Source organism: Stigmatopora argus, chromosome 20 (genome assembly GCF_051989625.1).
Source record: "Stigmatopora argus isolate UIUO_Sarg chromosome 20, RoL_Sarg_1.0, whole genome shotgun sequence".
Classification (NCBI taxonomy): Eukaryota; Metazoa; Chordata; class Actinopteri; order Syngnathiformes; family Syngnathidae; genus Stigmatopora; species Stigmatopora argus.
Genome location: NC_135406.1, coordinates 5,532,237 through 5,557,252, shown reverse-complemented (window position 1 = coordinate 5,557,252; position 25,016 = coordinate 5,532,237). Strand labels below are relative to the sequence as shown.

The following is a 25,016-nucleotide window of genomic DNA, read 5'->3' as shown; positions in this document are numbered from 1 at the left end:
GACCGGCATGGAAATGAGTGTGAATCTCAGACTGGCAATCGTCCAACTTGTAGTGAGACGGAGGGACGGTATTCACGCTATTTCAGTCGCCTTGGAGTTGGGGTTCAACGGGTTCGGGTTGCAGTTTTGGGTCAGTGTGTGTGGGTAAAAAAATGGGTCAAATAGTGAGTTTTTAACAGTTTTTCTTGAGGAAAATGGACCAGTCCTCCCCAAAATTGGACATCCAATGGCAGCCAATGAGTTCCCTATAAAGCAGGGGTTTCCAAACTACTACAACTTTGACTCGTTACCAGTGGCGGTCCGTGCATTTTCTCGTAGCGCCTTCAACGAATCAATCCAACCCTCAAAAACTATTTTATGGCTATAAAACCTCTACTGCAGCTACAGCTGCGACACATGAAAAATAATTAATAAATTAATGCACAAAAATTGGGTAAAATCCACTTCCTAGCAGCATTTAATGATTATATACAAATACTGGAGCTTTTCAGATATCAGAACCGGGCCCACAATTGAAATATTATTTCGGAATATAGCCATATTTTACTCACCAAAAATCCTTTTTAACTGTACACAATATCCATCTTCCTTCTTTTCTATCGCCATCAAAGCTAATGCTGAAAGTCGAGCCTGTTCTGTCGTATTTCTGGCATAGTCCGTCTTGAAAATGGTTTTAAATCAACCCAACAATATATTTGCTTGTGCAGCTAGCTCCAGATACAGTTTGGTAGCTCTGGCTTATCAATAGCCAATCATAGTTAGTGAAAGCGATGACATATCCCTACGCCTGCGAGAAGGCTTGTGGTGTTGCCAACTCGAAATCTGATTGGTTAAAGCAACAGTTTTATCGACGCTTGTTTAATGCAGCAGAGCCTGCAGAACTGATTGTGAAGGCCTTGAGGCAGATTTCTGACCCTGGCAACAAAAAATGGCTGAAATGTGATTGTTTAAATGCTTCAATATGAAGACACATCTGGAATCAGTCAGGGGGAAAAGCAATGAAAGGAAACTAACAGACAATTTGGAAGTATTGATGGACAAAATATAATATATGATTCAGATATTTCTTAGGCCAGCAGAGAAGGCCTTGAAGGCCCTGACGGAAATGATAAAAAATGAATTGAAAAAGTATTTTAATTCCAGCGTACATTTTGTTGCAGTTCTCATATTTAACACAAGATAGAGCTAGTCACTTTAACAACACGTCTCTTTTAGCTGAGAGGTGAAAAGATTACACGAAGGGACGAATGTGTAGAATTTCACTATTTTGTAAATATTCTCTTTGTTTTGATGAATTTATTTTAGTATTTTAACTACAAAAAATGTATTTTTTTGGAATATAATTTGGTTTATTCTGTTGCTTGTAGTCTTTCGCTCATTTATTTCCATTGAAAGATATTGACAACAAATCCAATTGGAATGCCGTTATTGCGTCATTGATTCATTTTGTGTTGGCCACTAGAGGGCAGAAAAATACGTTTTTGGCTGGGGGCTGAAAGCAATTGTTTTGCTTTTTGGTCGAGTCTTCTTTATTTATTTTTTTACGTCTCGACTAATGTACGTAATATGTGGGTGTTAGCACACCCGCATGCCTCCACCCCGGGTTGACAAATGGTCCACCACCCGCGGACCCTCATCCCGATTTGCCATGCTTCTCTTGGGATTCACTATTTGGATTGCGCCACTTTGGGAGAAATGATGATTACTGTATCCCGATGATGGCAGAAGATAATTATTATATCTCGTTTTGGCAAAAATATCACGGGTGGCAAAGTTGCGGCACGCGGCTGGATCGACCCTGTGACATTATTTTGTGTGTTGCCTGGCAACCAATTCATCTGTATGTATGTGTGTATATATGTATGTAGTATGTTTATGTATATGTGCATGTGTGTGTATGTGTACGTGTATATGTATACATGTATGTGTGTAAGTGTATGTGTATATGTATATGTACATATGTACTCACGTGTACACACGTGTACATGTGTACATATGTACACACGTGTACACATGTACACACATATACACATGTACACACATACACGTACACATGTACACATGTAAACACATACACACATCTATACACATATACACACATACACATTTACACAAAGAATCACACTTATCCACACACACTCATGTACACTTATATACACATGTACATATGTACACACATATACACATTGGTACACATGTACACACACGTGTACACATGTACACACATGTACACACATGTACACACATACATACAAACACATACACGTGTACACAAATAATCACACTTATCCACACATACACACACATACACACATTTACACACATACACACACATCTATACACGCATACACGTATACACGCATCTATACACATATGCACACATATACACACAAACACACATTTACACACATGTACACACATTTAATAATAATTGGACATAGGCCCTGTCGTCATTATCAACAACACAAAAAGGCTACTTGTCATCACACCCAGAAACTGCGTGTGACGAAATTGGTGTTGCTTCTCCATAAGCTGCGTTTACTCGGCAAAAGACCTAAATAAATGCAAGTTACGGACTTGTAATTTGGCATTCTGCTGTTATGGATACAGGTCGCTTACCTCTCACTGTCTTGCACTTACCTTACTTCAGTCAGCTAGTAGGAGGCAGATCACCACCCAAACATCTTTTCACACACATATACACACAAACACATACACATTTACACAAATAATCACACTTATCCACACATACACACACATACACACATTTACACACATATACACATTCACACACATCTATACACGCATACACATATACACACATCTATACACATATACACACATTTACACACAAACACACATTTACACACATGTACACACATTTACACACATACACACATATACACACAAACACATACACATTTACACAAATAATCACACTTATCCACACATACACACACACATACACACACATACACACATGTACACACATTTACACACATATACACACACATCTATACACGCATACACATATACACACATCTATACACACATACACACAAATACACACATTTACACACATTTACACACATGTACACACATGTACACACATTTACACACATATACACACACGTACACACATACACATACATATACACGTACACATCTACATACCTACATATAAATGTGTATACCGTATTAGCCTGAATATAAGATGACCCCCTCTTTTTCAAGACTCAAGTTTGAAAAAAGCCTTTTTCAACACCAAATTCCATTTTTCTACAGCAAATAAAGACAGTACATCCAAAACAAATAATTATAACAATATATTTGCGAGGAAAAGGCATGTTATTTGGCCTCATTCAAATCATGCAAAAACTGTCAACTTTTAAATATGTAAACTAAATTGTAATCACTTTTAAAGTCATAGCTTCTGTTTTTTTTCCAAATGAAAATTCACCAATCTAATGTGTGGCATTCTGTATCCCTCTTAATGCTTTTACTGCAACTCACTATTTTAAGGGGCGGAGCAACATATGGCTCGGCGAACAAAAGGATCGGTCGTGTGATTAAACCGTCCCCCGCAATTACAGTACGGCAGGTGTAAGGTGACGCTCCTCCTGCCGTGGCGACAGGAAGCTTTGTGTGACCAAAATCTTCCCAGCCAATCACGGCGCTTCTGCCATTTCTAAGCTGCTAATTGGCGGGTGCGCTCGCTTTGCTCACTCTCACGTCTCTTTTGTTTCGGACAAACAAAAGCGCCCATGGCGAGGGGGAACGCAACATTTCCCATGACCTATTTGCCCCGTTTTTTGCGCACTACAGTAAAGGCGGGAAGGTCAATTTGGTTTTGTGTCTTACTGTTGATTTTAGTTCACTTCCTGTTGATTTTGGGGCATGTTCAGGTCACTTCCTGTCGATTTTTGGGGCATGTTCAGGTCACTTCCTGTCGATTTTTGGGGCATGTTCGGGTCACTTCCTGTTGATTTTTTTGGGGCATGTTCGGGTCACTTCCTGTTGATTTTTTTGGGGCATGTTCGGGTCACTTCCTGTCGATTTTTGGGGCATGTTCGGGTCACTTCCTGTCGATTTTTGGGGCATGTTCGGGTTACTTCCTGTCGATTCTCGGGGCACGCTCGGGTCACTTCCTGTCGATTTTTGGGGCATGTTCGGGTCACTTCCTGTCGATTTTTGGGGCATGTTCGGGTCATTTCCTGTCGATTTTTGGGGTACGTTCGAGTCACTTCCTGTCGGATTTTTGGGACACGCTCAGCTGACTTCCTGTCGGGTTTTTGGGGCACGCTCAGGTCACTTTGTGTCGGGTTTTTGGGGCACGTTCGGGTCACTTCCTGTCGGGTTTTTGGGGTACGCTCGGGTCACTTCCTGTCGGATTTTTGGGGCACGCTCGGGTCACTTCCTGTCGGATTTTTGGGGCATGCTCGGGTCACTTCCTGACGGGTTTTTGGGGCACGCTCAGGTCACTTTGTGTCGGGTTTTTGGGGCACGTTCGGGTCACTTCCTGTCGGGTTTTTGGGGCACGCTCGGGTCACTTCCTGTCGGATTTTTGGGGCATGCTCGGGTCACTTCCTGTCGGGTTTTTGGGGCACGCTCAGGTCACTTCCTGTCAATTTTTGGGGCACATTCAGGTCACTTCCTGTCGGATCTTAGGTTACTAAGCAGGAAATGAACCAGAAAGGTCCCCAAATGAATAAAATGAGTTTATCACTAGTAGCTGTCCAATCCCTTCTAAGTGGCAGGTTGGCAGCGAATCAAAATTCATTGATTTCACGTCATTTTCTAATCATTTTTGTTCACTTTCTGTCAACTTTTTGGGCCTTAAATTGTAGCTTCCTGTTGATTTTGAGTCACTAAACAGGAAGTGGCCCAAAAATTTGCCCCAAATGAATAGTCCGTGACTCAAAATCAACAGGAAGTGACTTCTAAATACCCCAGAAAGTCTGGTTTCAGTACCTAGCAACAGGTGAACAAAAGGGGCGGGGCATATAAAAGGTTGTCCCATGTGGCCCATTGAAATACAACAATGTAAGATCCAAAAAATGCATTTTTCGATGATTTGTTTGACAGTTGCCAATGTTTTCCTTTTCGCTCACCTCCATTTTTCCCACGCTAGTCGACTTTTGCGTGATGGACGCTCAGATTAGCAAGACCATGTCCCCGATAAGCCCCGCCCCCAGGCCGAGATCTGTTAAAAACACAATTAAGACACTGTCTGGTCTTATCGCGTCCAACTGCACTTAACCCTTGGCTAGAAACGCTTTCAAAACAAAAGCCAGCCGTAATGAAAATGGAGGAGATAGCATACTGAAAGCTAGCTTTTGCTACGTTCAAATTTGAGGGAAACAAACATATTGTCCCGAAATGTACAATTTTAAGTCATTAATCTAGATTAATCTGTCTGTTTTGCATTAAAAATAGTGAGTTGGTAAATTACAGTAATCCCTCGAATTTCGCGGATATTGCAGACCAGATATATTAATAATTGCCATTTTTTTAAATCCAAAATTGTATTTTTTTGTCGTTTTTTTTAGTTCAAAAGGCATTTTTTTTTCAAATCTGTTTTCGATCTTTAAGAAATGGAATATTTATTTATTTTAATCCAGTTCTTTTAATTCGATTTTTTAAATAATATCGAATATTATATCTAAAATCTTTAATTTTTCACTGTAAATAAACAGATTTTTCAAAACACAATTTTTACTCTAAATGATAAATCTTCAAAACATATGATAGATTTAATATTTTCCCAAAATTTAAATAAGGGCATAAATCATCAAACTGTTCAGTATTCACTTTAAACCTATCTGGCGCCATCTAGTGCTGTAAATGGGTACAATGTCTAACCCCCGATTTTCGCTTTTTCATTCTTATTTCAATGCAAAAAAAACATCGTCTTATATTCGGGCTAATATTTAGCCACAATAGCACTCACAATTACTACGACTAGTCGCCATGGAGACACCGATTGTTTATTTCCACCTAAACACACCTGAAAAGATTGGATTTTGATTGAATATGAGAGTCTTTTAATGTTTTATCACAGTTTATTTCTCTTATTTTGTCAATTCTCTTATCTGTATCCATCTTTGGGTCCCCTATTCCGCAACCCTAGTGTCTTCCTCTCCTACCTTGCCCGGTGGTCCCGAATCCGGTTCCATCGGGGCCCCTCACTTAGCTCCACGACGCCTGAGCGCCGGCGAACAATAGGAGCGGCAAAGACACACCCCCGGGGGCGACAAATACGGACTCGTTTCAGGAACTAAAAGAGCTAATGCTAAAAAAAAAATGGAGGTTTCGCTTCCTTCCCACGGACAAGATAAATGCGGGGTCTTTATCGGGATTCGGGTTTTGTTATTTTAGTATATATAGTGTGTGTATATATGTGTATATATATATATATATATATATATATATATATATATATATATATATATATATATATATATATATAAATTGAAAAGTACACCATGTATGGTAAGCTTTTTTCTTGAAAAAAAGAACATTTATAGTAAGGCATTTTATTCTTTATATATACACACACACATATATATATATATATATATATGTGTATATGTATATGCATATATATATGTATATGTATATATGTGTATATATATGTATATGTATATATATGTGTATATATATGTATATATATATATATATGTATATATATATATATATGTATATATATATGTGTGTGTATATATATATATATATATATATATATATATATATATATATATATATATATATACACATGTGTGTATATATATTTAAATAAATCAGACTTAGGCTTGTCATCATCATTGACTAGACAAAAGCCTAATTGTCATCATACCCAGCTGCGTATGACAATATTTACACACATGCGCACATATATACACACATACACGCACATATATATACACACACACATTTATATATATATATATATATATATATATATATATATATATATATATATATATATATATATATATATATACATACACACACATACACACACATACACACACATATACACACACATATACACACACATACACATATATACACATATATACATATACATACATACACACACACAGATAATTATGTTTTTCTTTGATTCTTACAACATTAAAAAAACCACCCCCACAAAAATGCAACTTCTATATTTTGTTTGCTTTTAATTGTGCCTTCTTTGGTTAGTGCGGCTTATATTCAGGTGCGTAAAATGAAATAATTGCTATCAAAATCATTAAAATGTTGGAAATTCTTGCTATTTGGTTCTCTCATAACTTTGCATATTTACATTCTATCTATCGCTTCTAGCCCCTCCCACTTGAAATGGATTGGACGTCAATTTGCCTATTTTACTAAATACCACAGCACATAGTCAATTAGCTAAAGCTAGCGCTAGCTTTCGGTTAGATGTCCAGGGTTAAATATGACATTTTTCGTTATTTTGGGTTGGAAAACACTGAAGAGGATTGGCTGAGGGGAGGGGGCGGGGTTTCCCAGGTGTCCCGTTACAGTCAACGCCTTTTAAAAGACGGCGTGCCCGCGCCATTCGACTCTTCCCGAGATGGACGGCGGCAGACCGCTCGGCCCGCCTCCGCCCCTCTTCTTGCGGGCCACACTGGAGCGGGGGTACCCGCGTACCCCCAAGTGCGCCCGATGCCGCAACCACGGCGTGGTGTCGGCGCTCAAGGGCCACAAGCGCTTTTGCCGCTGGCGGGATTGCACGTGCGCCAAGTGCACCCTCATCGCCGAGCGGCAACGCGTCATGGCCGCCCAGGTGGCGCTCAGGAGGCAGCAGGCGCAGGAGGAGAACGAGGCACGCGACGTCCGGATGCTCTACCCCGCCACGGGCCTGCTGGATTTGGAACTTTTTACCGCTGAGGCCCCCAAAAATGGTGAGATGACATCACAGATTTACATTGTGGTTTGGATCTGACAAATTTTTTAGGAAAGGTCACAATTGGAGTTTATTTCGCTGGCCAGTAGAGGGCGGTGTTTACGTTTTGGAGTAAAAAAATAGTGCTGGGAAGGTTTTAAAAGTTGTAATTATATTAAATGATCCCTATATAGCGGTTTTCTCACCTATTGTGGGATATTACAGTGTTCTTGCTTAGGCCGACTGGATTTCACTTTATTTAGAAAAATTGAACAGGATGTTTTAAAAGTTTTGGACTAAAAGAACAAGCTAGCATTGGAGCAAAGATGTTTGACGTGTTCAAATTTCTTTATGTTTTTGATTCTTACTACTAGCCAAGCTTTGTTTATAATATTTAGTGTTGTAATTTTTAAATATGTAATCACTTGTGCAAAAACAGCTGTCTATCCTATTTTTTCAGGGTTTTTCCATTTTTATAATAGCCAATCAGCAAAACTTTTTTTAAATATATATTTTTAAGGAAATTTGAGAACTAGCTGCAAATAAGTAAAGATATCTAGATTTCACTTTATTTTAAAAAATTTAACAGGATGTTTTGAATGTTTTGGGCTGAAAGAACAAGCTAGCATTGAAGCAAAGATGTTTGATGTGTTCAAATTTCTTTGTTTTTGACTCTTACTACTAGCCAAGCTTTGTTTATAATATTTAGTGTTGTAGTTTTTAAATTAGGAATTAAAATTGAATTGTTTGGAAACAATTTGCGGTCCTATTTGTTTCAGGTATGCTAGCATGTATGGCGGTGTTTATGTTTTGGAGTATAAAAATAGTACTGGGAAGGTTTTAAAAGTTGTAATTATACATTGCGGTTATTCACCTGTTGCGGGATATTAACCGCGATAAACGAGGTAATACTGTAATGGGTTTGCTATCTTAGGCCGACTGGATTTCACTTTATTTTGAAGAATTTAACAGGATGTTTTGAATGTTTTGGACTAAAAGAACAAGCTAGCATTGCAGCAAAGATGTTTGACGTGTTCAAATTTCTTTATTTTTATTTTTTTACTCTTTCACTACTTAACCTATCTTTGTTTATAATATTTAGTGTTGTAGTATTTACATTAGAAATTAAAATTGAATTGTTTTGAATCAAGACTAGCATGAAATTGTGGTCCTATTTGTATCAGGTATGCTAGCATGTAGCGGAATTAGCTAGTTAAGAGCTGAATTTGAAGACAATTCTTCTCCTTTCAGACAAACTTCACTACCGAACCCAACGCGGGACCCCCTCGGACCCCGAGTCGGACAGGTCGAAGGATTCGACCCCGCTTTTTGGGCCTGCTCAGGATTCCGCCGGAAGCAAGTCGGCTATGGCGCCACTCTACGTTCCGCCGCCCCACCTGAGTCTCAACCCTTTATGCCTCGCCTACACGTCCCCGAACGCCACCGGTGTGGTTTCGCCTTACATGGCGTCCGGTTTGATGCCGGTTTTCCCGCTACGGCCTCCGCTGAGTGCCTACTCGTTTCCGGGCGTAATTCGTGATCTTCCCTACTTGCACGGAAAGGATTTTTTTTGTCGCGCCGCTGTGTACAAGCACCTCACTTCTGAAAAGTGACTGTAAATGAAAAAAAAAATGTTCATGTTCAACAAAACAAACATGTTAACTTTTATGCGGGGCACATTTACAACAATATTTGGCCATGTCAATATTTATTTCTAAATTAGTGATAAATCACTTATTTTTAATGTGTTTCCAGTGTCAACTTCAAGTTGCTTATGTGGATTATATGCTTTGCTTTCTCAATTAAAGACAACACGATTTTTTCTTCTTTTTCATTATTCATTATTGCACATGTCCGTGTAGCTTTGGTAACGAAGACGCTTTATTTGTGACGTATGTCTCCGCGCCGGAAGCGAAGTAGAGCGAAAAAAAAGAAAAGTTCATACATGTCTATCTGAGGATTACCGAAATGGCGCATGAGCAAAGGATCGCAGTGCCATTATTTACGACATATGTGCGTTTTGAAAACGCGTTGTAATGACGTCATCAAAAGATAGCCGGAAGTTGAAATCTAGACCGGAAAAGAACTGGGCAATTTAAAATGTTGGGCGTGCTCATTTGTTTGGTGCATCTAAAGTCCACAAAGTCGGAGTTTTTCCCTTTTATTACAGGGGTTGTCTTTAAATTATGTTTCGGAGTTTGGTTCGGCGGCTTAGTGTCTTCAACTAAAGTGATTGGAAAGGTAAGTAATGCCAACACTGCCTGTTTTTCCAAATATATACTCATTCGACCCCGAAATATGTTTTAATTTCGTTTCTGTTCAACTCGCTTGCGTCAACGTTTCAGAAAAACGGAGCAACGTGTGACAGTCATGGCGTCCGACCAAAAAGCGAATTTGGTGGCTGAAAGGGCACGAAAACGGGTCGTGTGCCCCGAGATGCTTTGCTCATTCACGCCGACGTGACCCTGACAACGCTCCGGACGACACTCCATCAAGTTAAGTACAATAACGTCATGACGGCAATGTCACGGACTTAATTTGTAGGGGAATGTACAAAATTCATTTTATTTAGTTCAATGATTTTGGTCTCGTTTTCTCACCTAGGCACGACGTGTTGGGGTGGGCGACCATGAGGAAGCACCAGACGACACATTGTCGAGTAAGTGACCCCCAACTTAAGGAATACAGTGGTACCTCGAGATACGAACTTAATTCGTTCCGGGACTAAGCTCCTATGTCGATTTCCTCGTAACTCGCACGAACGTTTCCCATTGAAATGAACTAAAAACAAATTAATTTGTTTCAACCCTCTGAAAAAACACCCAAAACAGGATATTGGAGTGGAAAAAAATGATTTATTTGTTCTAATTCGCCATCTCTTAACAAAGTAACACATAACTAGTGGTTTAATAGTACTAAAATGTGCTTAATATTACTAAAATTATACGTATTTCGAAGGGGGAGAGAAAGGGTGACGGACAGAGGGGGGCGCTTTTTGCACAGCAACACGCTCGTTAATAACATAAACAAATTTAAATGAACTTGGATTATGATGCAGATATTCAAAAATAAGTTTAATCTAACCTTACACTAAATTTAATTTTAATTTTGTATGAAAGTTTGATACCTTTCTGCTCCCGGCCGGGTTGGCGGTTTGCCCCGCCTCCAACTTGACTTTTAGTATCGATGGGCTGTTTGCTTTTGTATTCCCTTCAAAATATTCCGAAAATGATGCGCACAAATGTCAAATGGTCTATTTTTTTTAAAGAAAAAAAGCCTTACTATACTATGTAGTTTTTTAAAGAAAAAAGCTTTACTATACTATGTCGTTTTTTTAAGGAAAAAAAAGCCTTACTATACATTGTCATTTTTAAAGAAAAAAATAAGCCTTAATATCCATGGTTATTTTTTTAAAGAAAAAAGCCTTACTATACTATGTCGTTTTTTAAGAAAAAAAGCCTTACTTACTATACATGGTCGTGTTTTTAAGAAAAAAGCCCTATTATACTATGTCGTTTTTTTTAAAAGAAAAAAGCCTTACTATACTGTTTTTTTAAAGAAAAAAGCCTTGCTATACTATGTCATTTTATAAGAAAAAAAAGCCTTACTATACTATGTCGTTTTTTTTTTAAAGAAAAAAAGCCTTACTATACTATGTCGTTTTTAAGAAAAAAAAGCCTTACTATACTATGTTGTTTTTTATGAAAAAAGCCTTACTATTCATGGTCGTTTTTTAAAAGAAAAAAAGCCTTACTATACTATGTCATTTTTTAAGAAAAAAATCCTTACTATACTATGTCGTTTTTAAAGAAAAAAATCTTACTATACTATGTCGTTTTTTAAGAAAAAAGCCTTACTATACTATTGTTTTTTTAAAGAAAAAAGCCTTACTATACTATTGGTCTTTTAAGAAAAAAGCCTTACTATACTATGTCGTTTTTTTTAAAGAAAAAAGCCTTACTATACTATGTCGTTTTTTAAAGAAAAAAGCCTTACTATACCATGTCATTTTTTAAAGAAAAATTGATTGGCCTTTTGGTCAGAAACTACGTTTTGAACGAGAAAAGTTCTTCCATTTTCCCACAGGGTGGTAGCTTTGCATCATCTTTTGACCTTTTTTATGTTTTTCTATACTATGTCATTTTTTAAGAAAAAAGCCTTACGAGACTTTCGTTTTTTTTTAAGAAAAAAGCCTTACTATACTATATCGTTTTTTTTTGAGAAAAAAGCCCTACTATACTATGTAGTTTTTTAGTAGAAAAAAAGCCTTATACTATGTCGTTTTTTAAGAAAAAAGCCTTACTATACTATGCCGTTTTTTAAAGAAAAAAACCTTACTATACTATAGATAATTATTTGCTCAAAATTGTACTTGCATCTCGAATTGCTCGTATGTTGCGGTGCGCGTATGTCGAGGTACCACTGTATATCGCTTGCAATTTTCCCTTTTGTAATTTTACCTTACTATACATGGTCATTTTTTAAGGAAAAATGCCTTACTAAACATGGTTGTGTTTAATGAAAAGAAGTCTTATTATACATGGTCTATTTTTTAAGCAAAAAAAAGCCTTACTATACTATGTCGTTTTTTTAAGAAAAAAGCCTTACTATACTTTGTCGTTTTTTAAAGAAAAAAGCCTTACTATACTATGTCGTTTTTTAAAGAAAAAAGCCTTACTATACTATGTCGTTTTTTCTAAAGAAAAAAGCCTTACTATACTGCCGTTTTTTTAAAAGAAAAAAGCCTTACTATACTATGTCGTTTTTTAAGAAAAAATCCTTACTATACTATGTCGTTTTTAAGAAAAAAAGCCTTACTATACTATGTCGTTTTTTCGTTTTTTAAAGAAAAAAGCCTTACTATACTATGTCGTTTTTTAAAGAAAAAAGCCTTACTATACTATGTTGTTTTTTTAAAAGAAAAAAAGCCTTACTATACTATGTCCTTTTTTAAGAAATAACCCTTACTATACTATGTCGTTTTTTAAAGAAAAAAGCCTTACTATACTATGTCGTTTTTTTAAAGAAAAAAGCCTTACTATACTATGTTGTTTTTTTAAGAAAAAAAAGCCTTACTATACTATGTCGTTTTTTTTAAGAAAAAAAGCCTTACTATACTATGTCGTTTTTAAGAAAAAAAAGCCTTACTATACTATGTCGTTTTTTAAGAAAAAAGCCTTACTATACTATGTCGTTTTTTTTAAAGAAAAAAAGCCTTACTATACTATGTCGTTTTTAAGAAAAAAAAGCCTTACTATAATATGTCATTTTTTAAGAAAAAAGCCTTGCTATACTATGTCGTTTTTTAAGAAAAAAGCCTTACTATACTATGTCATTTTTTAAGAAAAAAGCCTTACTCTACTATGTCGTTTTTTTAAAGAAAAAAGCCTTATTATACTATGTCGGTTTTTTAAGAAAAAAGCCTTACAATAATATGTCATTTTTTAAGAAAAAAATCCTTACTATACTATGTCGTTTTTTACGAAAAAAAGCCTTACTTTACTATGTTGTTTTTTATGAAAAAAGCCTTATTATACTGTTTTTTTAAAGAAAAAAAAGCCTTACTATACCATGTCATTTTTTAAGAAAAAAGCCTTACTATACATGGTCGTTTTTAAGAGAAAAAGCCTTACCATACATGGTCATTTTTTAAAGAAAAAAATCCTTACTATACTATGTCGTTTTTTAAGAAAAAAGCCTTACTATACTATGTCGTTTTTTTAAAGAAAAAAAGCCTTACTATACTATGTCGTTTTTTAAGAAAAAAGCCTTACTATACTGTCGTTTTTTTAAAAGAAAAAAGCCTTACTATACTATGTCGTTTTTTAAGAAATAAGCCTTACTATACTATGTTGTTTTTTAAGAAAAAAGCCTTACTATACTATGTCGTTTTTTAAGAAAAAAGCCTTACTATACTATGTCGTTTTTTTAAAAGAAAAAAAGCCTTACTATACTATGTCGTTTTTAAGAAAAAAAAGCCTTACTATAATATGTCATTTTTTAAGAAAAAAGCCTTACTATACTATGTCGTTTTTTTAAGAAAAAAAGCTTTACTATACTATGTTGTTTTTAAGAAAAAAAGCCTTACTATACTATGTTGTTTTTTGAGAAAAAAGCCTTACTATACTATGTCGTTTTTAAGAAAAAAAAGCCTTACTATACTATGTTGTTTTTTAAGAAAAAAAGCCTTACCATACTATGTCGTTTTTTGAGAAAAAAAGCCTTACTATACTATGTCGTTTTTTGAGAAAAAAGCCTTGCTATACTATGTCGTTTTTTAAGAAAAAAGCCTTACTATACTATGTCATTTTTTAAGAAAAAAGCCTTACTCTACTATGTCGTTTTTTTAAAGAAAAAAGCCTTATTATACTATGTCGGTTTTTTAAGAAAAAAGCCTTACAATAATATGCCATTTTTTAAGAAAAAAATCCTTACTATACTATGTCGTTTTTTACGAAAAAAAGCCTTACTTTACTATGTTGTTTTTTATGAAAAAAGCCTTATTATACTGTTTTTTTTAAAGAAAAAAAAGCCTTACTATACCATGTCGTTTTTTAAGAAAAAAGCCTTACTATACATGGTCGTTTTTAAGAGAAAAAGCCTTACCATACATGGTCATTTTTTAAAGAAAAAAATCCTTACTATACTATGTCGTTTTTTAAGAAAAAAGCCTTACTATACTATGTCGTTTTTTTAAAGAAAAAAAGCCTTACTATACTATGTCGTTTTTTAAGAAAAAAGCCTTACTATACTGTCGTTTTTTTAAAAGAAAAAAGCCTTACTATACTATGTCGTTTTTTAAGAAAAAAGCCTTACTATACTATGTTGTTTTTTAAGAAAAAAAGCCTTACTATACTATGTCGTTTTTTGAGAAAAAAAGCCTTACTATACTATGTTGTTTTTTGAGAAAAAAGCCTTACTATACTATGTCGTTTTTTGAGAAAAAAGCCTTACTATACTATGTCGTTTTTTGAGAAAAAAGCCTTACTATACTATGTCATTTTTTAAGAAAAAAGCCTTACTATACTATGTCGTTTTTTTAAAGAAAAAAGCCTTACTATACTATGTCGTTTTTTAAAGAAAAAAGCCTTACTGTACTATGTTGTCTTTTAAGAAAAAAAAGCCTTACTATACTATGTCGTTTTTTAAGAAAAAAGCCTTACTATACTATGTTGTTTTTAAAGAAAAAAAGCCTTACTATACTATGTCGTTTTTTGAGAAAAAAAGCCTTACTATACTATGTCGTTTTTTAAGAAAAAAGCCTTACTATACTATGTCGTTTTTTAAGAAATAAGCCTTACTATACTATGTTGTTTTTTTAAGAAAAAAGCCTTACTATACTATGTCGTTTTTTAAGAAAAAAGCCTTATTATACTATGTTGTTTTTTAAGAAAAAAAGCCTTACTATACTATGTCGTTTTTTGAGAAAAAAAGCCTTACTATACTATGTTGTTTTTTGAGAAAAAAGCCTTACTATACTATGTCGTTGTTTGAGAAAAAAGCCTTACTGTACTATGTTGTCTTTTAAGAAAAAAAAGCCTTACTATACTATGTCGTTTTTTAAGAAAAAAGCCTTACTATACTATGTTGTTTTTAAAGAAAAAAAGCCTTACTATACTATGTCGTTTTTTGAGAAAAAAAGCCTTACTATACTATGTCTTTTTTTAAGAAAAAAGCCTTACTATACTATGTCGTTTTTTAAGAAATAAGCCTTACTATACTATGTTGTTTTTTTAAGAAAAAAGCCTTACTATACTATGTCGTTTTTTAAGAAAAAAGCCTTATTATACTATGTTGTTTTTTAAGAAAAAAAGCCTTACTATACTATGTCGTTTTTTGAGAAAAAAAGCCTTACTATACTATGTTGTTTTTTGAGAAAAAAGCCTTACTATACTATGTCGTTGTTTGAGAAAAAAGCCTTACTATACTATGTCGTTTTTTGAGAAAAAAGCCTTACTATACTATGTCATTTTTTAAGAAAAAAATCCTTACTATACTATGTCGTTTTTTTAAGAAAAAAAGCCTTACTATACTATGTCGTTTTTTAAAAGAAAAAAAGCCTTACTATACTATGTCATTTTTTAAGAAAAAAATCCTTACTATACTATGTCGTTTTTTAAGAAAAAATCCTTACTATACTATGTCGTTTTTAAGAAAAAAAGCAGCCTTTCCAATTTCTCTCATCTGTTTCCTTCCCCGCAGAGATCACGGTGGGGGTGATCGACGACGACATCTTCGAGGAGGACGAGTACTTCTACGTGCACCTGAGCAACCCCCGGCTGGCGGGCCTCCCCGAGATCAGCACGTCCGCCCCCGACGGCGCCTTTTCTTGTTTGAGAATGACAATAGATATTTGAATTAAAACATGGTATTGTCAATTGAAATGTAGTCAATGTTCAAGGAAGTCTAAAAGGTATTGCAACATAACATGTCTACATGATATGTTTGTCCACTCTGTGTATCATCTATTGCCCTAAAATTCAAACGCTCGTACCTGAAGATTTCTCTATCCGGTTTTGAACAAAACAATCGTGAAACGAAGAAAAAAAGGTAAGATTTCTGATTTTCGTCAGCGGGAAATTTTAGGTGCGCACTATATTCGATTACTGCGTTTTTCCAGATATTTTTGGCCCAAAATTACCTGCGTGTTATTTTCGAGTGCGCGTTATATTCGAGTAATTACGATAAATATTACTAATAATGATTTAAAAGGTTTGAATCATTATTCCAACAGCGAGCGAAAATCCGCGTCGAGCCAGATTGGTTTTCTTTGCACTTTTGAGTTTTCCAATCGGACTTTTGTTCGTCGTCTTCGGAGATCTAGCGAGAAAAAAAATCCCAGAAGTGTCTATTTGTTTAGCTGCTAGATGGGAACATGGTCAAAGCTTCTTTCGTCGTCATGTCATGTTGCCACCACGGTAGATCTTCCATGACTCATTTCCATTCAATCGGTATAGTAAAGCTCCAAACTGAAGTCGAATGCGCTTGTAGCGCCGCCTGCTGGTTCAAATCTAATTTTACAATGGTCAGGAAATCCAAATGTCGTTTACACTTTGTCCTAATCAACGTAGTAACTTTCGAATTGTGAGGTTTTCTCAGAACGAAATGTTTTTGGTGTCCCGTTAACAGTAGTCTCTCCCAGTATCATTCCCAAAGTGCTTCTGTTCCAAAGTGTTACATTTTATTTCATTTGTTTGTTTTTATTACTGTGATTAGACCAGAAAAGGCCAGAAAGCAGGACATTTTTTTGAAAGAGTGAACGTGTCAATGCATGAACACAGTGACAAACTGTTGATGTTTCCAGAGTAGTAAATAGTAATAATTTTAAATCCTTAAACGAATAACATTGTCTCAAGGATGTTTATTATTACCTGACTGTACGGTTTATTTAACTGGTGGTAAATTATCCCAAAATTGTGTAAATAAAAGTGTGTGTGGCATCACTGTATGCCATTTAAAAAAATGAAGAACTTATTTTGTACTGCACTTTTGCGTGTAGCTTTCGTGTAGGTCAGGGGTCGGGAACCTTTTTGACAGAGAGACCCATAAAGAATTCATATTTTCTAATATTTCTTGAGAGCCATTCTCGGGATAGAAAAGTAAAAATATATGAAAGTGGGATTTTTTATGTTTTTGTTATTTCATCACTGTTAACGTACAAAAAGTCTCTGAATTCTTTTGACAACGGTATTATTGTGTGGATAATAAATCAGTATCAATGATGTCATGCATGCAGAAGAGTAATAAAAAACAAAATTATGATTAAAGTAGGGGTACAGGTAGTGTCGACACCGCAGTGACGCTCTTATTAGTGTGTTCGGGACTCAGTTCTCTCACCAATGATTTCCATATTTTACCTCACAGGTTAGTAGAGAGCCATATGTACCCATGGAAAGAGCCACATATGGCTCCCGAGCCATAGGTTCCCTACCCCTGGTGTAGGTAATTAATTTGAGAGTGACGTCATCAAAAACCAACCGGACAGAGATGTAGACCGAAAAACATATAGGAACAAGACTCAAAAGCAGTTCTTAATAATGAAATATAAGTTGTAAAAAAAAAATACAACTTTTATTGGGGTTTTGTTGGTAAGTAGCACCCTTCCATAGTGTTTCTGCGCATGCGTGGTCTGTGTATTTTCAAACATTCTACAAGAAACGGGACGTTCTGTGTAGGTTTCGTCTCATGTTGATGACGTTTCCGTGACGTACGACGCCTTGCCTCTCCCTGAGAATCACGTGACCTCCCTAGCCCGTCCCATTCCGGAGGTCACATGATCAATTAGCTCAATCAGGGCAATTAGGAATTGGAGCATTTATAGGCTTTGGCGTCCCAGTGTCGGTCATCGAAGTTTCGAGCTCTTCTTGCTTGACATTCGATCGCCATCGACCAACTTGTCTTTGGCAACGCACTCACTTATGGCACCTTTGTGAAACTCCAGTCGAGATTTGTTTGAATTCTTAGTTGCTTTGTCTGAAGTTGTATTCGTCTTCACAAGCTACTACAAAGGTAAGAAATGTGTGTGTGTTTTCTCTACACTTTCCTTGTCTTTGGCAATGTTATATTTGTCGCGTTTAACTCGATTGTCGCACTTGTTGAAGTCTGTAAAAAATAAAATCGCGTACATGTATTAACTGTTGAGTTAGTTTTAAGATGAATAGCGCGGTTTTAGTCGTGGAATGCATAGTTTGAGGGCCTAATTGAATGGATCGTTGCCACAAAATGTAAATGATTGCTGCTAATTTGTGTGTTTCCTCATATAGGCATGATCAGTGATGATTAGGGAACCTGTGGCTCTTTTGATGGGTGCATCTGGCTCTTTGCTAACCTGTGAGCTAAAATATGGAGAACTGAGATATTCCATTTAGAACTGCTTTAATCTTCTCCTTTTTTTTGCAATAGACTCCTGGAATGGACCCTCTCATTAATTAGCAACAGCATAAGAATCTTTATTAAAAAAAATCAGTTTTTGTCCACTTTAAAAGTGGTGAAATTACAAAAAAATTGAAAAGGCACTCGTTTACATGTATGCATTTTGACTTTGAAATTCGTTGTATGGCTCACAAGGAATAACATTTGAAAATATGAATCGTTTGTGGCTCTCTTCGTCAAAAAGGTTCCCGACCAAGTTAAGTATGATTGCAGTATTTGAACATTAGTTTAATTTGTAGTTTAAGAGCGTCGTCAGAAACCAGCAATTGATCGTCGACATAAATAAATAACCCCTAACGAGCATTGTACAAAAAGAATGAAATGAAAGAAAACCGTGCAAAATTGATAGCACTAAGTCTAATGAAATCAAGCTGACATATTTTGTCAGTCGTGTCATTGAATTATTGGAATGATCCATGTTTACTCTAATGTGGAAGACTCTAATCTTCTTAAGATAATAGTTCAACTAAAAGGCACCTTTCCCAAATTGCAATGGATGATTTGGAATTTGGTCAGACTGGGAGAAGGCTAGCCAGGTCTCCTAGTTGTTAACACCAGCCAAATGTATAGATGAAAAGTGCCCCAAAAAAATTGTTGATCACTTAAAACTTCAGATAGAAGCTGTAAATAGTTTATTTCTTTGTATGTGTCAAATGACTTGTTCATAAATGGAAGTTAAGCACTCCAATGTTTATTTTGTTGACCTAGGCATGACCTGATTGGAGCAGAAGATACTGAGGATGTCTACTTGGAGCAAGTTAAGTAGAATACTTTCATAATGTTGAAAGAATGTTAGTAGTTGAAATGTGTTATTAAACATAGCCATCTTTATTAATTGATTCCAATGAGGAAGAATCCAAATTTCGACGAATTCCTTCCCAATTTGGAATGGATGATCTTTTTAATGTTAACCTCAGTCTTACTGGGAAGGCTAGCCAGCTCACCCAGTTGCATATAGTGGGCCCATAAGTTTTTTTTTTTGTTTTAAATTAAAGTGGGTAATGTGTTTTGATTTGCGTTAGTGTCTAAAGCAGGGGTAGGGAACCTATGGCTCGGGAGCCATATGTGGCTCTTTCCATGGGTACATATGGCTCGGGAGCCATATGTGGCTCTTTCCATGGGTACATATGGCTCGGGAGCCATATGTGGCTCTTTCCATGGGTACATATGGCTCGGGAGCCATATGTGGCTCTTTCCATGGGTACATATGGCTCGGGAGCCATATGTGGCTCTTTCCATGGGTACATATGGCTCGGGAGCCATATGTGGCTCTTTCCATGGGTACATATGGCTCGGGAGCCATATGTGGCTCTTTCCATGGGTACATATGGCTCGGGAGCCATATGTGGCTCTTTCCATGGGTACATATGGCTCTCCACTAACCTGTGAGGTCAAAAATGGACATCATGAGTCCCAAACGCACTAATAAGAGCGTCACTGCAGCGTCGATATACCTGTACCCCTATTTTAATCATAATTTTGTTTTTTATGACTCTTCTGCATGCATATCATTGATACTGATTTTGTAAGCCACCACATAACAATGTTGTCAAAAGAAATCAGAGCCTTTTTGAGCAAAAATATGGAAATTGCTGTTGACAGAACTGAGATATTACATTTAGAACTGCTTTAATCTTCATGTTTTTGCTTTAATCCTCTTTTTTTTTTTTACTTCATTGTTTTGGCGCTAATCTTCATTGTTTTGGCGCTAATCGTCATTGTTTTGGCGCTAAACGTCATTGTTTTGGCGCTAAACGTCATTGTTTTGGCGCTAAACGTCATTGTTTTGGCGCTAAACGTCATTGTTTTGGCGCTAAACGTCATTGTTTTGGCGCTAAACGTCATTGTTTTGGCGCTAAACGTCATTGTTTTGGCGCTAAACGTCATTGTTTTGGCGCTAAACGTCATTGTTTTGGCGCTAAACGTCATTGTTTTGGCGCTAAACGTCATTGTTTTGGCGCTAAACGTCATTGTTTTGGCGCTAAACGTCATTGTTTTGGCGCTAAACGTCATTGTTTTGGCGCTAAACGTCATTGTTTTGGCGCTAAACGTCATTGTTTTGGCGCTAAACGTCATTGTTTTGGCGCTAAACGTCATTGTTTTGGCGCTAAACGTCATTGTTTTGGCGCTAAACGTCATTGTTTTGGCGCTAAACGTCATTGTTTTGGCGCTAAACGTCATTGTTTTGGCGCTAAACGTCATTGTTTTGGCGCTAAACGTCATTGTTTTGGCGCTAAACGTCATTGTTTTGGCGCTAAACGTCATTGTTTTGGCGCTAAACGTCATTGTTTTGGCGCTAAACGTCATTGTTTTGGCGCTAAACGTCATTGTTTTGGCGCTAAACGTCATTGTTTTGGCGCTAAACGTCATTGTTTTGGCGCTAAACGTCATTGTTTTGGCGCTAAACGTCATTGTTTTGGCGCTAAACGTCATTGTTTTGGCGCTAAACGTCATTGTTTTGGCGCTAAACGTCATTGTTTTGGCGCTAAACGTCATTGTTTTGGCGCTAAACGTCATTGTTTTGGCGCTAAACGTCATTGTTTTGGCGCTAAACGTCATTGTTTTGGCGCTAAACGTCATTGTTTTGGCGCTAAACGTCATTGTTTTGGCGCTAAACGTCATTGTTTTGGCGCTAAACGTCATTGTTTTGGCAGTAGACTCTTCTGGAATGCATCCTCATTGATTAGCAACAGTATAAGAATATTTTAAAAATATTCCTTTTTTCCACTTTAAAAATGGTGAAATTACCAAAAAAATATTGAAAAGGCACTTGTTTACATGTATGTATTTTGACTTTTAAATTTGTGGTATGGCTCCCAAGGAATAACATTGGAAAATAGGAATTGTTTGTGGCTCTCTTCGTCAAAAAGGTTCCCGACCCCTGGTCTAAAGCAATATTGTGATTGTTGTTTTTAAATGGAGATGCTCCACTCCCATCTTGTCTTTTGTTTCTATTTTTTTTTTCTCTAGGTAAGACCTGTCTACTGCACTTCACCTGTAATTACTGTAAGTAATATATTTTCATGAAGGTAACGATGCTTAGATGTTGTCTTTAACCTAGTTGTGAAACATCCAAAATCTTCCTTTTTGTGATGATGATGATGATGAAGAATTAAATGAAAAATTATTAAGAGAGCTGTCAATCCAAAAGGCTTCTTTCCAAAAAGTAAATGACTAGTTATTTAGTGTTACTGGACGAGGGCTAGCCAGCTTGCCCGGTCACTAACAATGGACAATTTTTAATTTCTGAATAGTGCAAAATGATTTAGGTCCCCAAAATCAAAAATGTTATTACCGTAATTACTCTAATATAACGCGCACTCGAAAATAACACGCAGGTAATTTTGGGCCAAAAAAATCTGGAAAAACGCAGTACTCGAATATAGTGCGCACCTAAAACTTCCCGCTGACGAAAATCAGAAATCTTACCTTTTTTTCCTTCGTTTCACGATAGTTTTGTTCAAAACCGGATAGAGAAATCTTCAGGTACGAGCGTGTCGAGTGTCGTGCAGTTGGTGGAGTTATGCGTTTGAATTTTAGGGCAATAGATGATACACAGAGTGGACAAACATATCATGTAGACATGTTATGTTGCAATACCTTTTAGACTTCCTTGAACATTGACTACATTTCAATTGACAATACCATGTTTTAATTCAAATATCTATTGTCATTCTCAAACCAGAAAAGGAACATACAAATTGAATAAATAAATGATTTGAAGATATGCACAATGGAAAAGACCATCACATGTAACAAGGGAATGTACTGCCCCCCGCTGGACATATTTCTAAATACAAGTACGTACTACACTACAATGTAGTATTCTACTTTCCAGCTTATTAATGCAGGTTTGTGAGGCTTGACGATCTTTAATATGCGTGTATTTTGAATTCAAAGTTGGAAATTGCACAATGTCCGTGCGTCAAAGTGAGTTTGACAATGCTTTTTTCGATCGAAAATTTGTAATTGATTTTAGTAATTGATTATAACACGCACCCCCAACTATTGGAATTAATTATATAGCAAAAATATGCGTGTTATATTCGAGTAATTACGGTAGTTTGTATGTGACCTGTTTGCAAATGAAGGCAATTTTTCCCTAATTTAGTTCTCTTTTCTTCATTAAGGACTGAACTGGTTGCTGCAGATGCCCCTCTATTTCACCCAGATTCAACTTTAATAAGATAAGTTTAATAGTTTCTTATTGCTGACTGAATAAATGATGATTTTAGTGTCATTTAAACATGGCATAATCATAGTTGATTAATTCTATTGAGAAAGACTCAAAATTGTCATCCAGAGCTGTAACAACCAAATGGCTCATATCCAAAAAAGATAATGTTTAATGTTCAACACGGATTAACTGGTATGAGGGCTAGCCAGCTCACCCAGTTGTGTATTTTGGCCCAACAATGGCCACGTTAATAGAAGAAAATAGCCAAAATTGGTGTTTTTTGTCGTATGTGTGAAAAGATCTGTTGCCAAATGGAGATGATGAACCATAATGTCATTATTTTTGTTACAGATGACCCTTTGTTCCATCCAGTGGACCAAGACACGTTGTATGGGTTTCATTATATCTCTTATGGTTTTCAAGGGCAGAACTTTCACTGGGCTTTTTCTATCACGTGCACCACAACTTTTCTCAAGTTACTATGTGTCAAATCACTTTGTTAATGTTATGTAGATGGCTAACCCTGTTTGATTTCATGTATTGGACAGATCCTGATCTTCAACTGGATATGAATGTAGGTGTCTGGAATTTGGTTCAAGTTTAATGATTGTTTTGATATTGGTACAGACGCTCCCCTACTTACGATCATTCAACTTACGAACAACGGTACATACGAACATGTCTGCAAATTGCGTTTAAGTCCAAAAATGTTCGCAAGTCCAATTTTGTATTTCGCGCCTTTTTCGCAGTAGTACTTCTTTCGGCCGCTAATACCGACGCCTGGCGCTGTGAGAGCTCAGCTCACCCAGCATCTACCTTCTTCTTCGTTGCAATGCGGAAGTGCGTGAATGTATCTCCAGTGCGCAAAGAACCTTTTTCATTTGTATCATTAAATATCTCATGCATCCAATATTGAATATGGTTGGTAAAAAGCTAAAGGCTTCTATTGAGGGAGTTGCAAGGAAGAGGCAAGCCATTTCATTTGAAACGAGTGGCAATAATAACGAAGCTTGATGCGCGTGAGAGCGGTGAGCGTTGCACATTCAGTACCATTTATAAACAGAAAGATCGAGCAGCAGGACCCAAATATTGAACGTTGCACAAAGTTTGCAAATCAATTGAATGATGCCATACAGTGCTACCGCATCATTTATGATGAAAAAAAAGAAGAAAACTGTGCAATCGTCGTTAGATCGCTTCTTTCGGCCAGTTTCTAATACATAAATCTCTCTCTCTATACAGTACTGTACATATTCTCTCCATTTTATTCAATGTTTTTTTCAGTACAAACCCATGCGTGTTACTTATACAAGCCTTAAATATACAAATGCACTTGTATAAACTTTCAATATACTTATATAGGCCTTAAACATAAATTATAATACAAAATATAGCACTGAATCAACTTACAAACAAATTCAACTTATGAACAATCGCTCGGAACCAATTACGTTCGTAAGTAGGGGAGCGTCTGTATTTATTTGTTGGTAGTTTTGGATCCCCTACTGGACATCTCCAGTAGGGGATCCAAAACTACCAACACTACTGGAAGTGTCTGGCAAGGTCTGAGGATGTCTACTTGGATGCTTTTGGAGCAAGTTAAGTAGAATACTTTCATCATGCTGAAAGATTGTGTTAGTAGTTGCAGTGTTATTAAACATAGGTTTCCTACATATTAATTGCAGACTCCAAATTTCTGTTCTGTCAAATAAGACTCCTCATTTCCCAAATTGGAAATGTCATCTGAAATTCGGTATTGCTGGGCGAGGGCTAGCCAGCTCACCCAGGCGTGTATAGTGGGCTAATATATAGATTTAAGTAAAGTGGGTAATGTGTTTTTTTTGTCTTATTAGGGTCTAAAGAAATATTGTTATCGTGATTTTAAATAGAGATGATCCATTCCCAACATTTGTGTTTATATTCATTTTTCCCTAGGTAAGACCTGTCTGCTGCACATCACCCTCTGGACCTTGAATTACTCTAACAAGTTACTAAGTGTAAATATTTACA

At 36.3% G+C, this 25,016-nt stretch overlaps 1 protein-coding gene across 1 annotated transcript; it reads left to right on the top strand.

Annotated features, from left to right (window-relative positions):
- The first annotated feature begins 7,313 nt into the window (after window positions 1-7,313).
- LOC144065773 (uncharacterized) lies at window positions 7,314-10,138 on the top strand. The gene is made up of 2 exons (XM_077588885.1): window positions 7,314-7,916; window positions 9,149-10,138. The coding sequence occupies exons 1-2, from the start codon at window positions 7,586-7,588 to the stop codon at window positions 9,508-9,510; spliced, it is 693 nt and encodes a 230-aa protein (XP_077445011.1). The 5' UTR covers window positions 7,314-7,585; the 3' UTR covers window positions 9,511-10,138.
- Window positions 10,139-25,016: the final 14,878 nt, after the last annotated feature.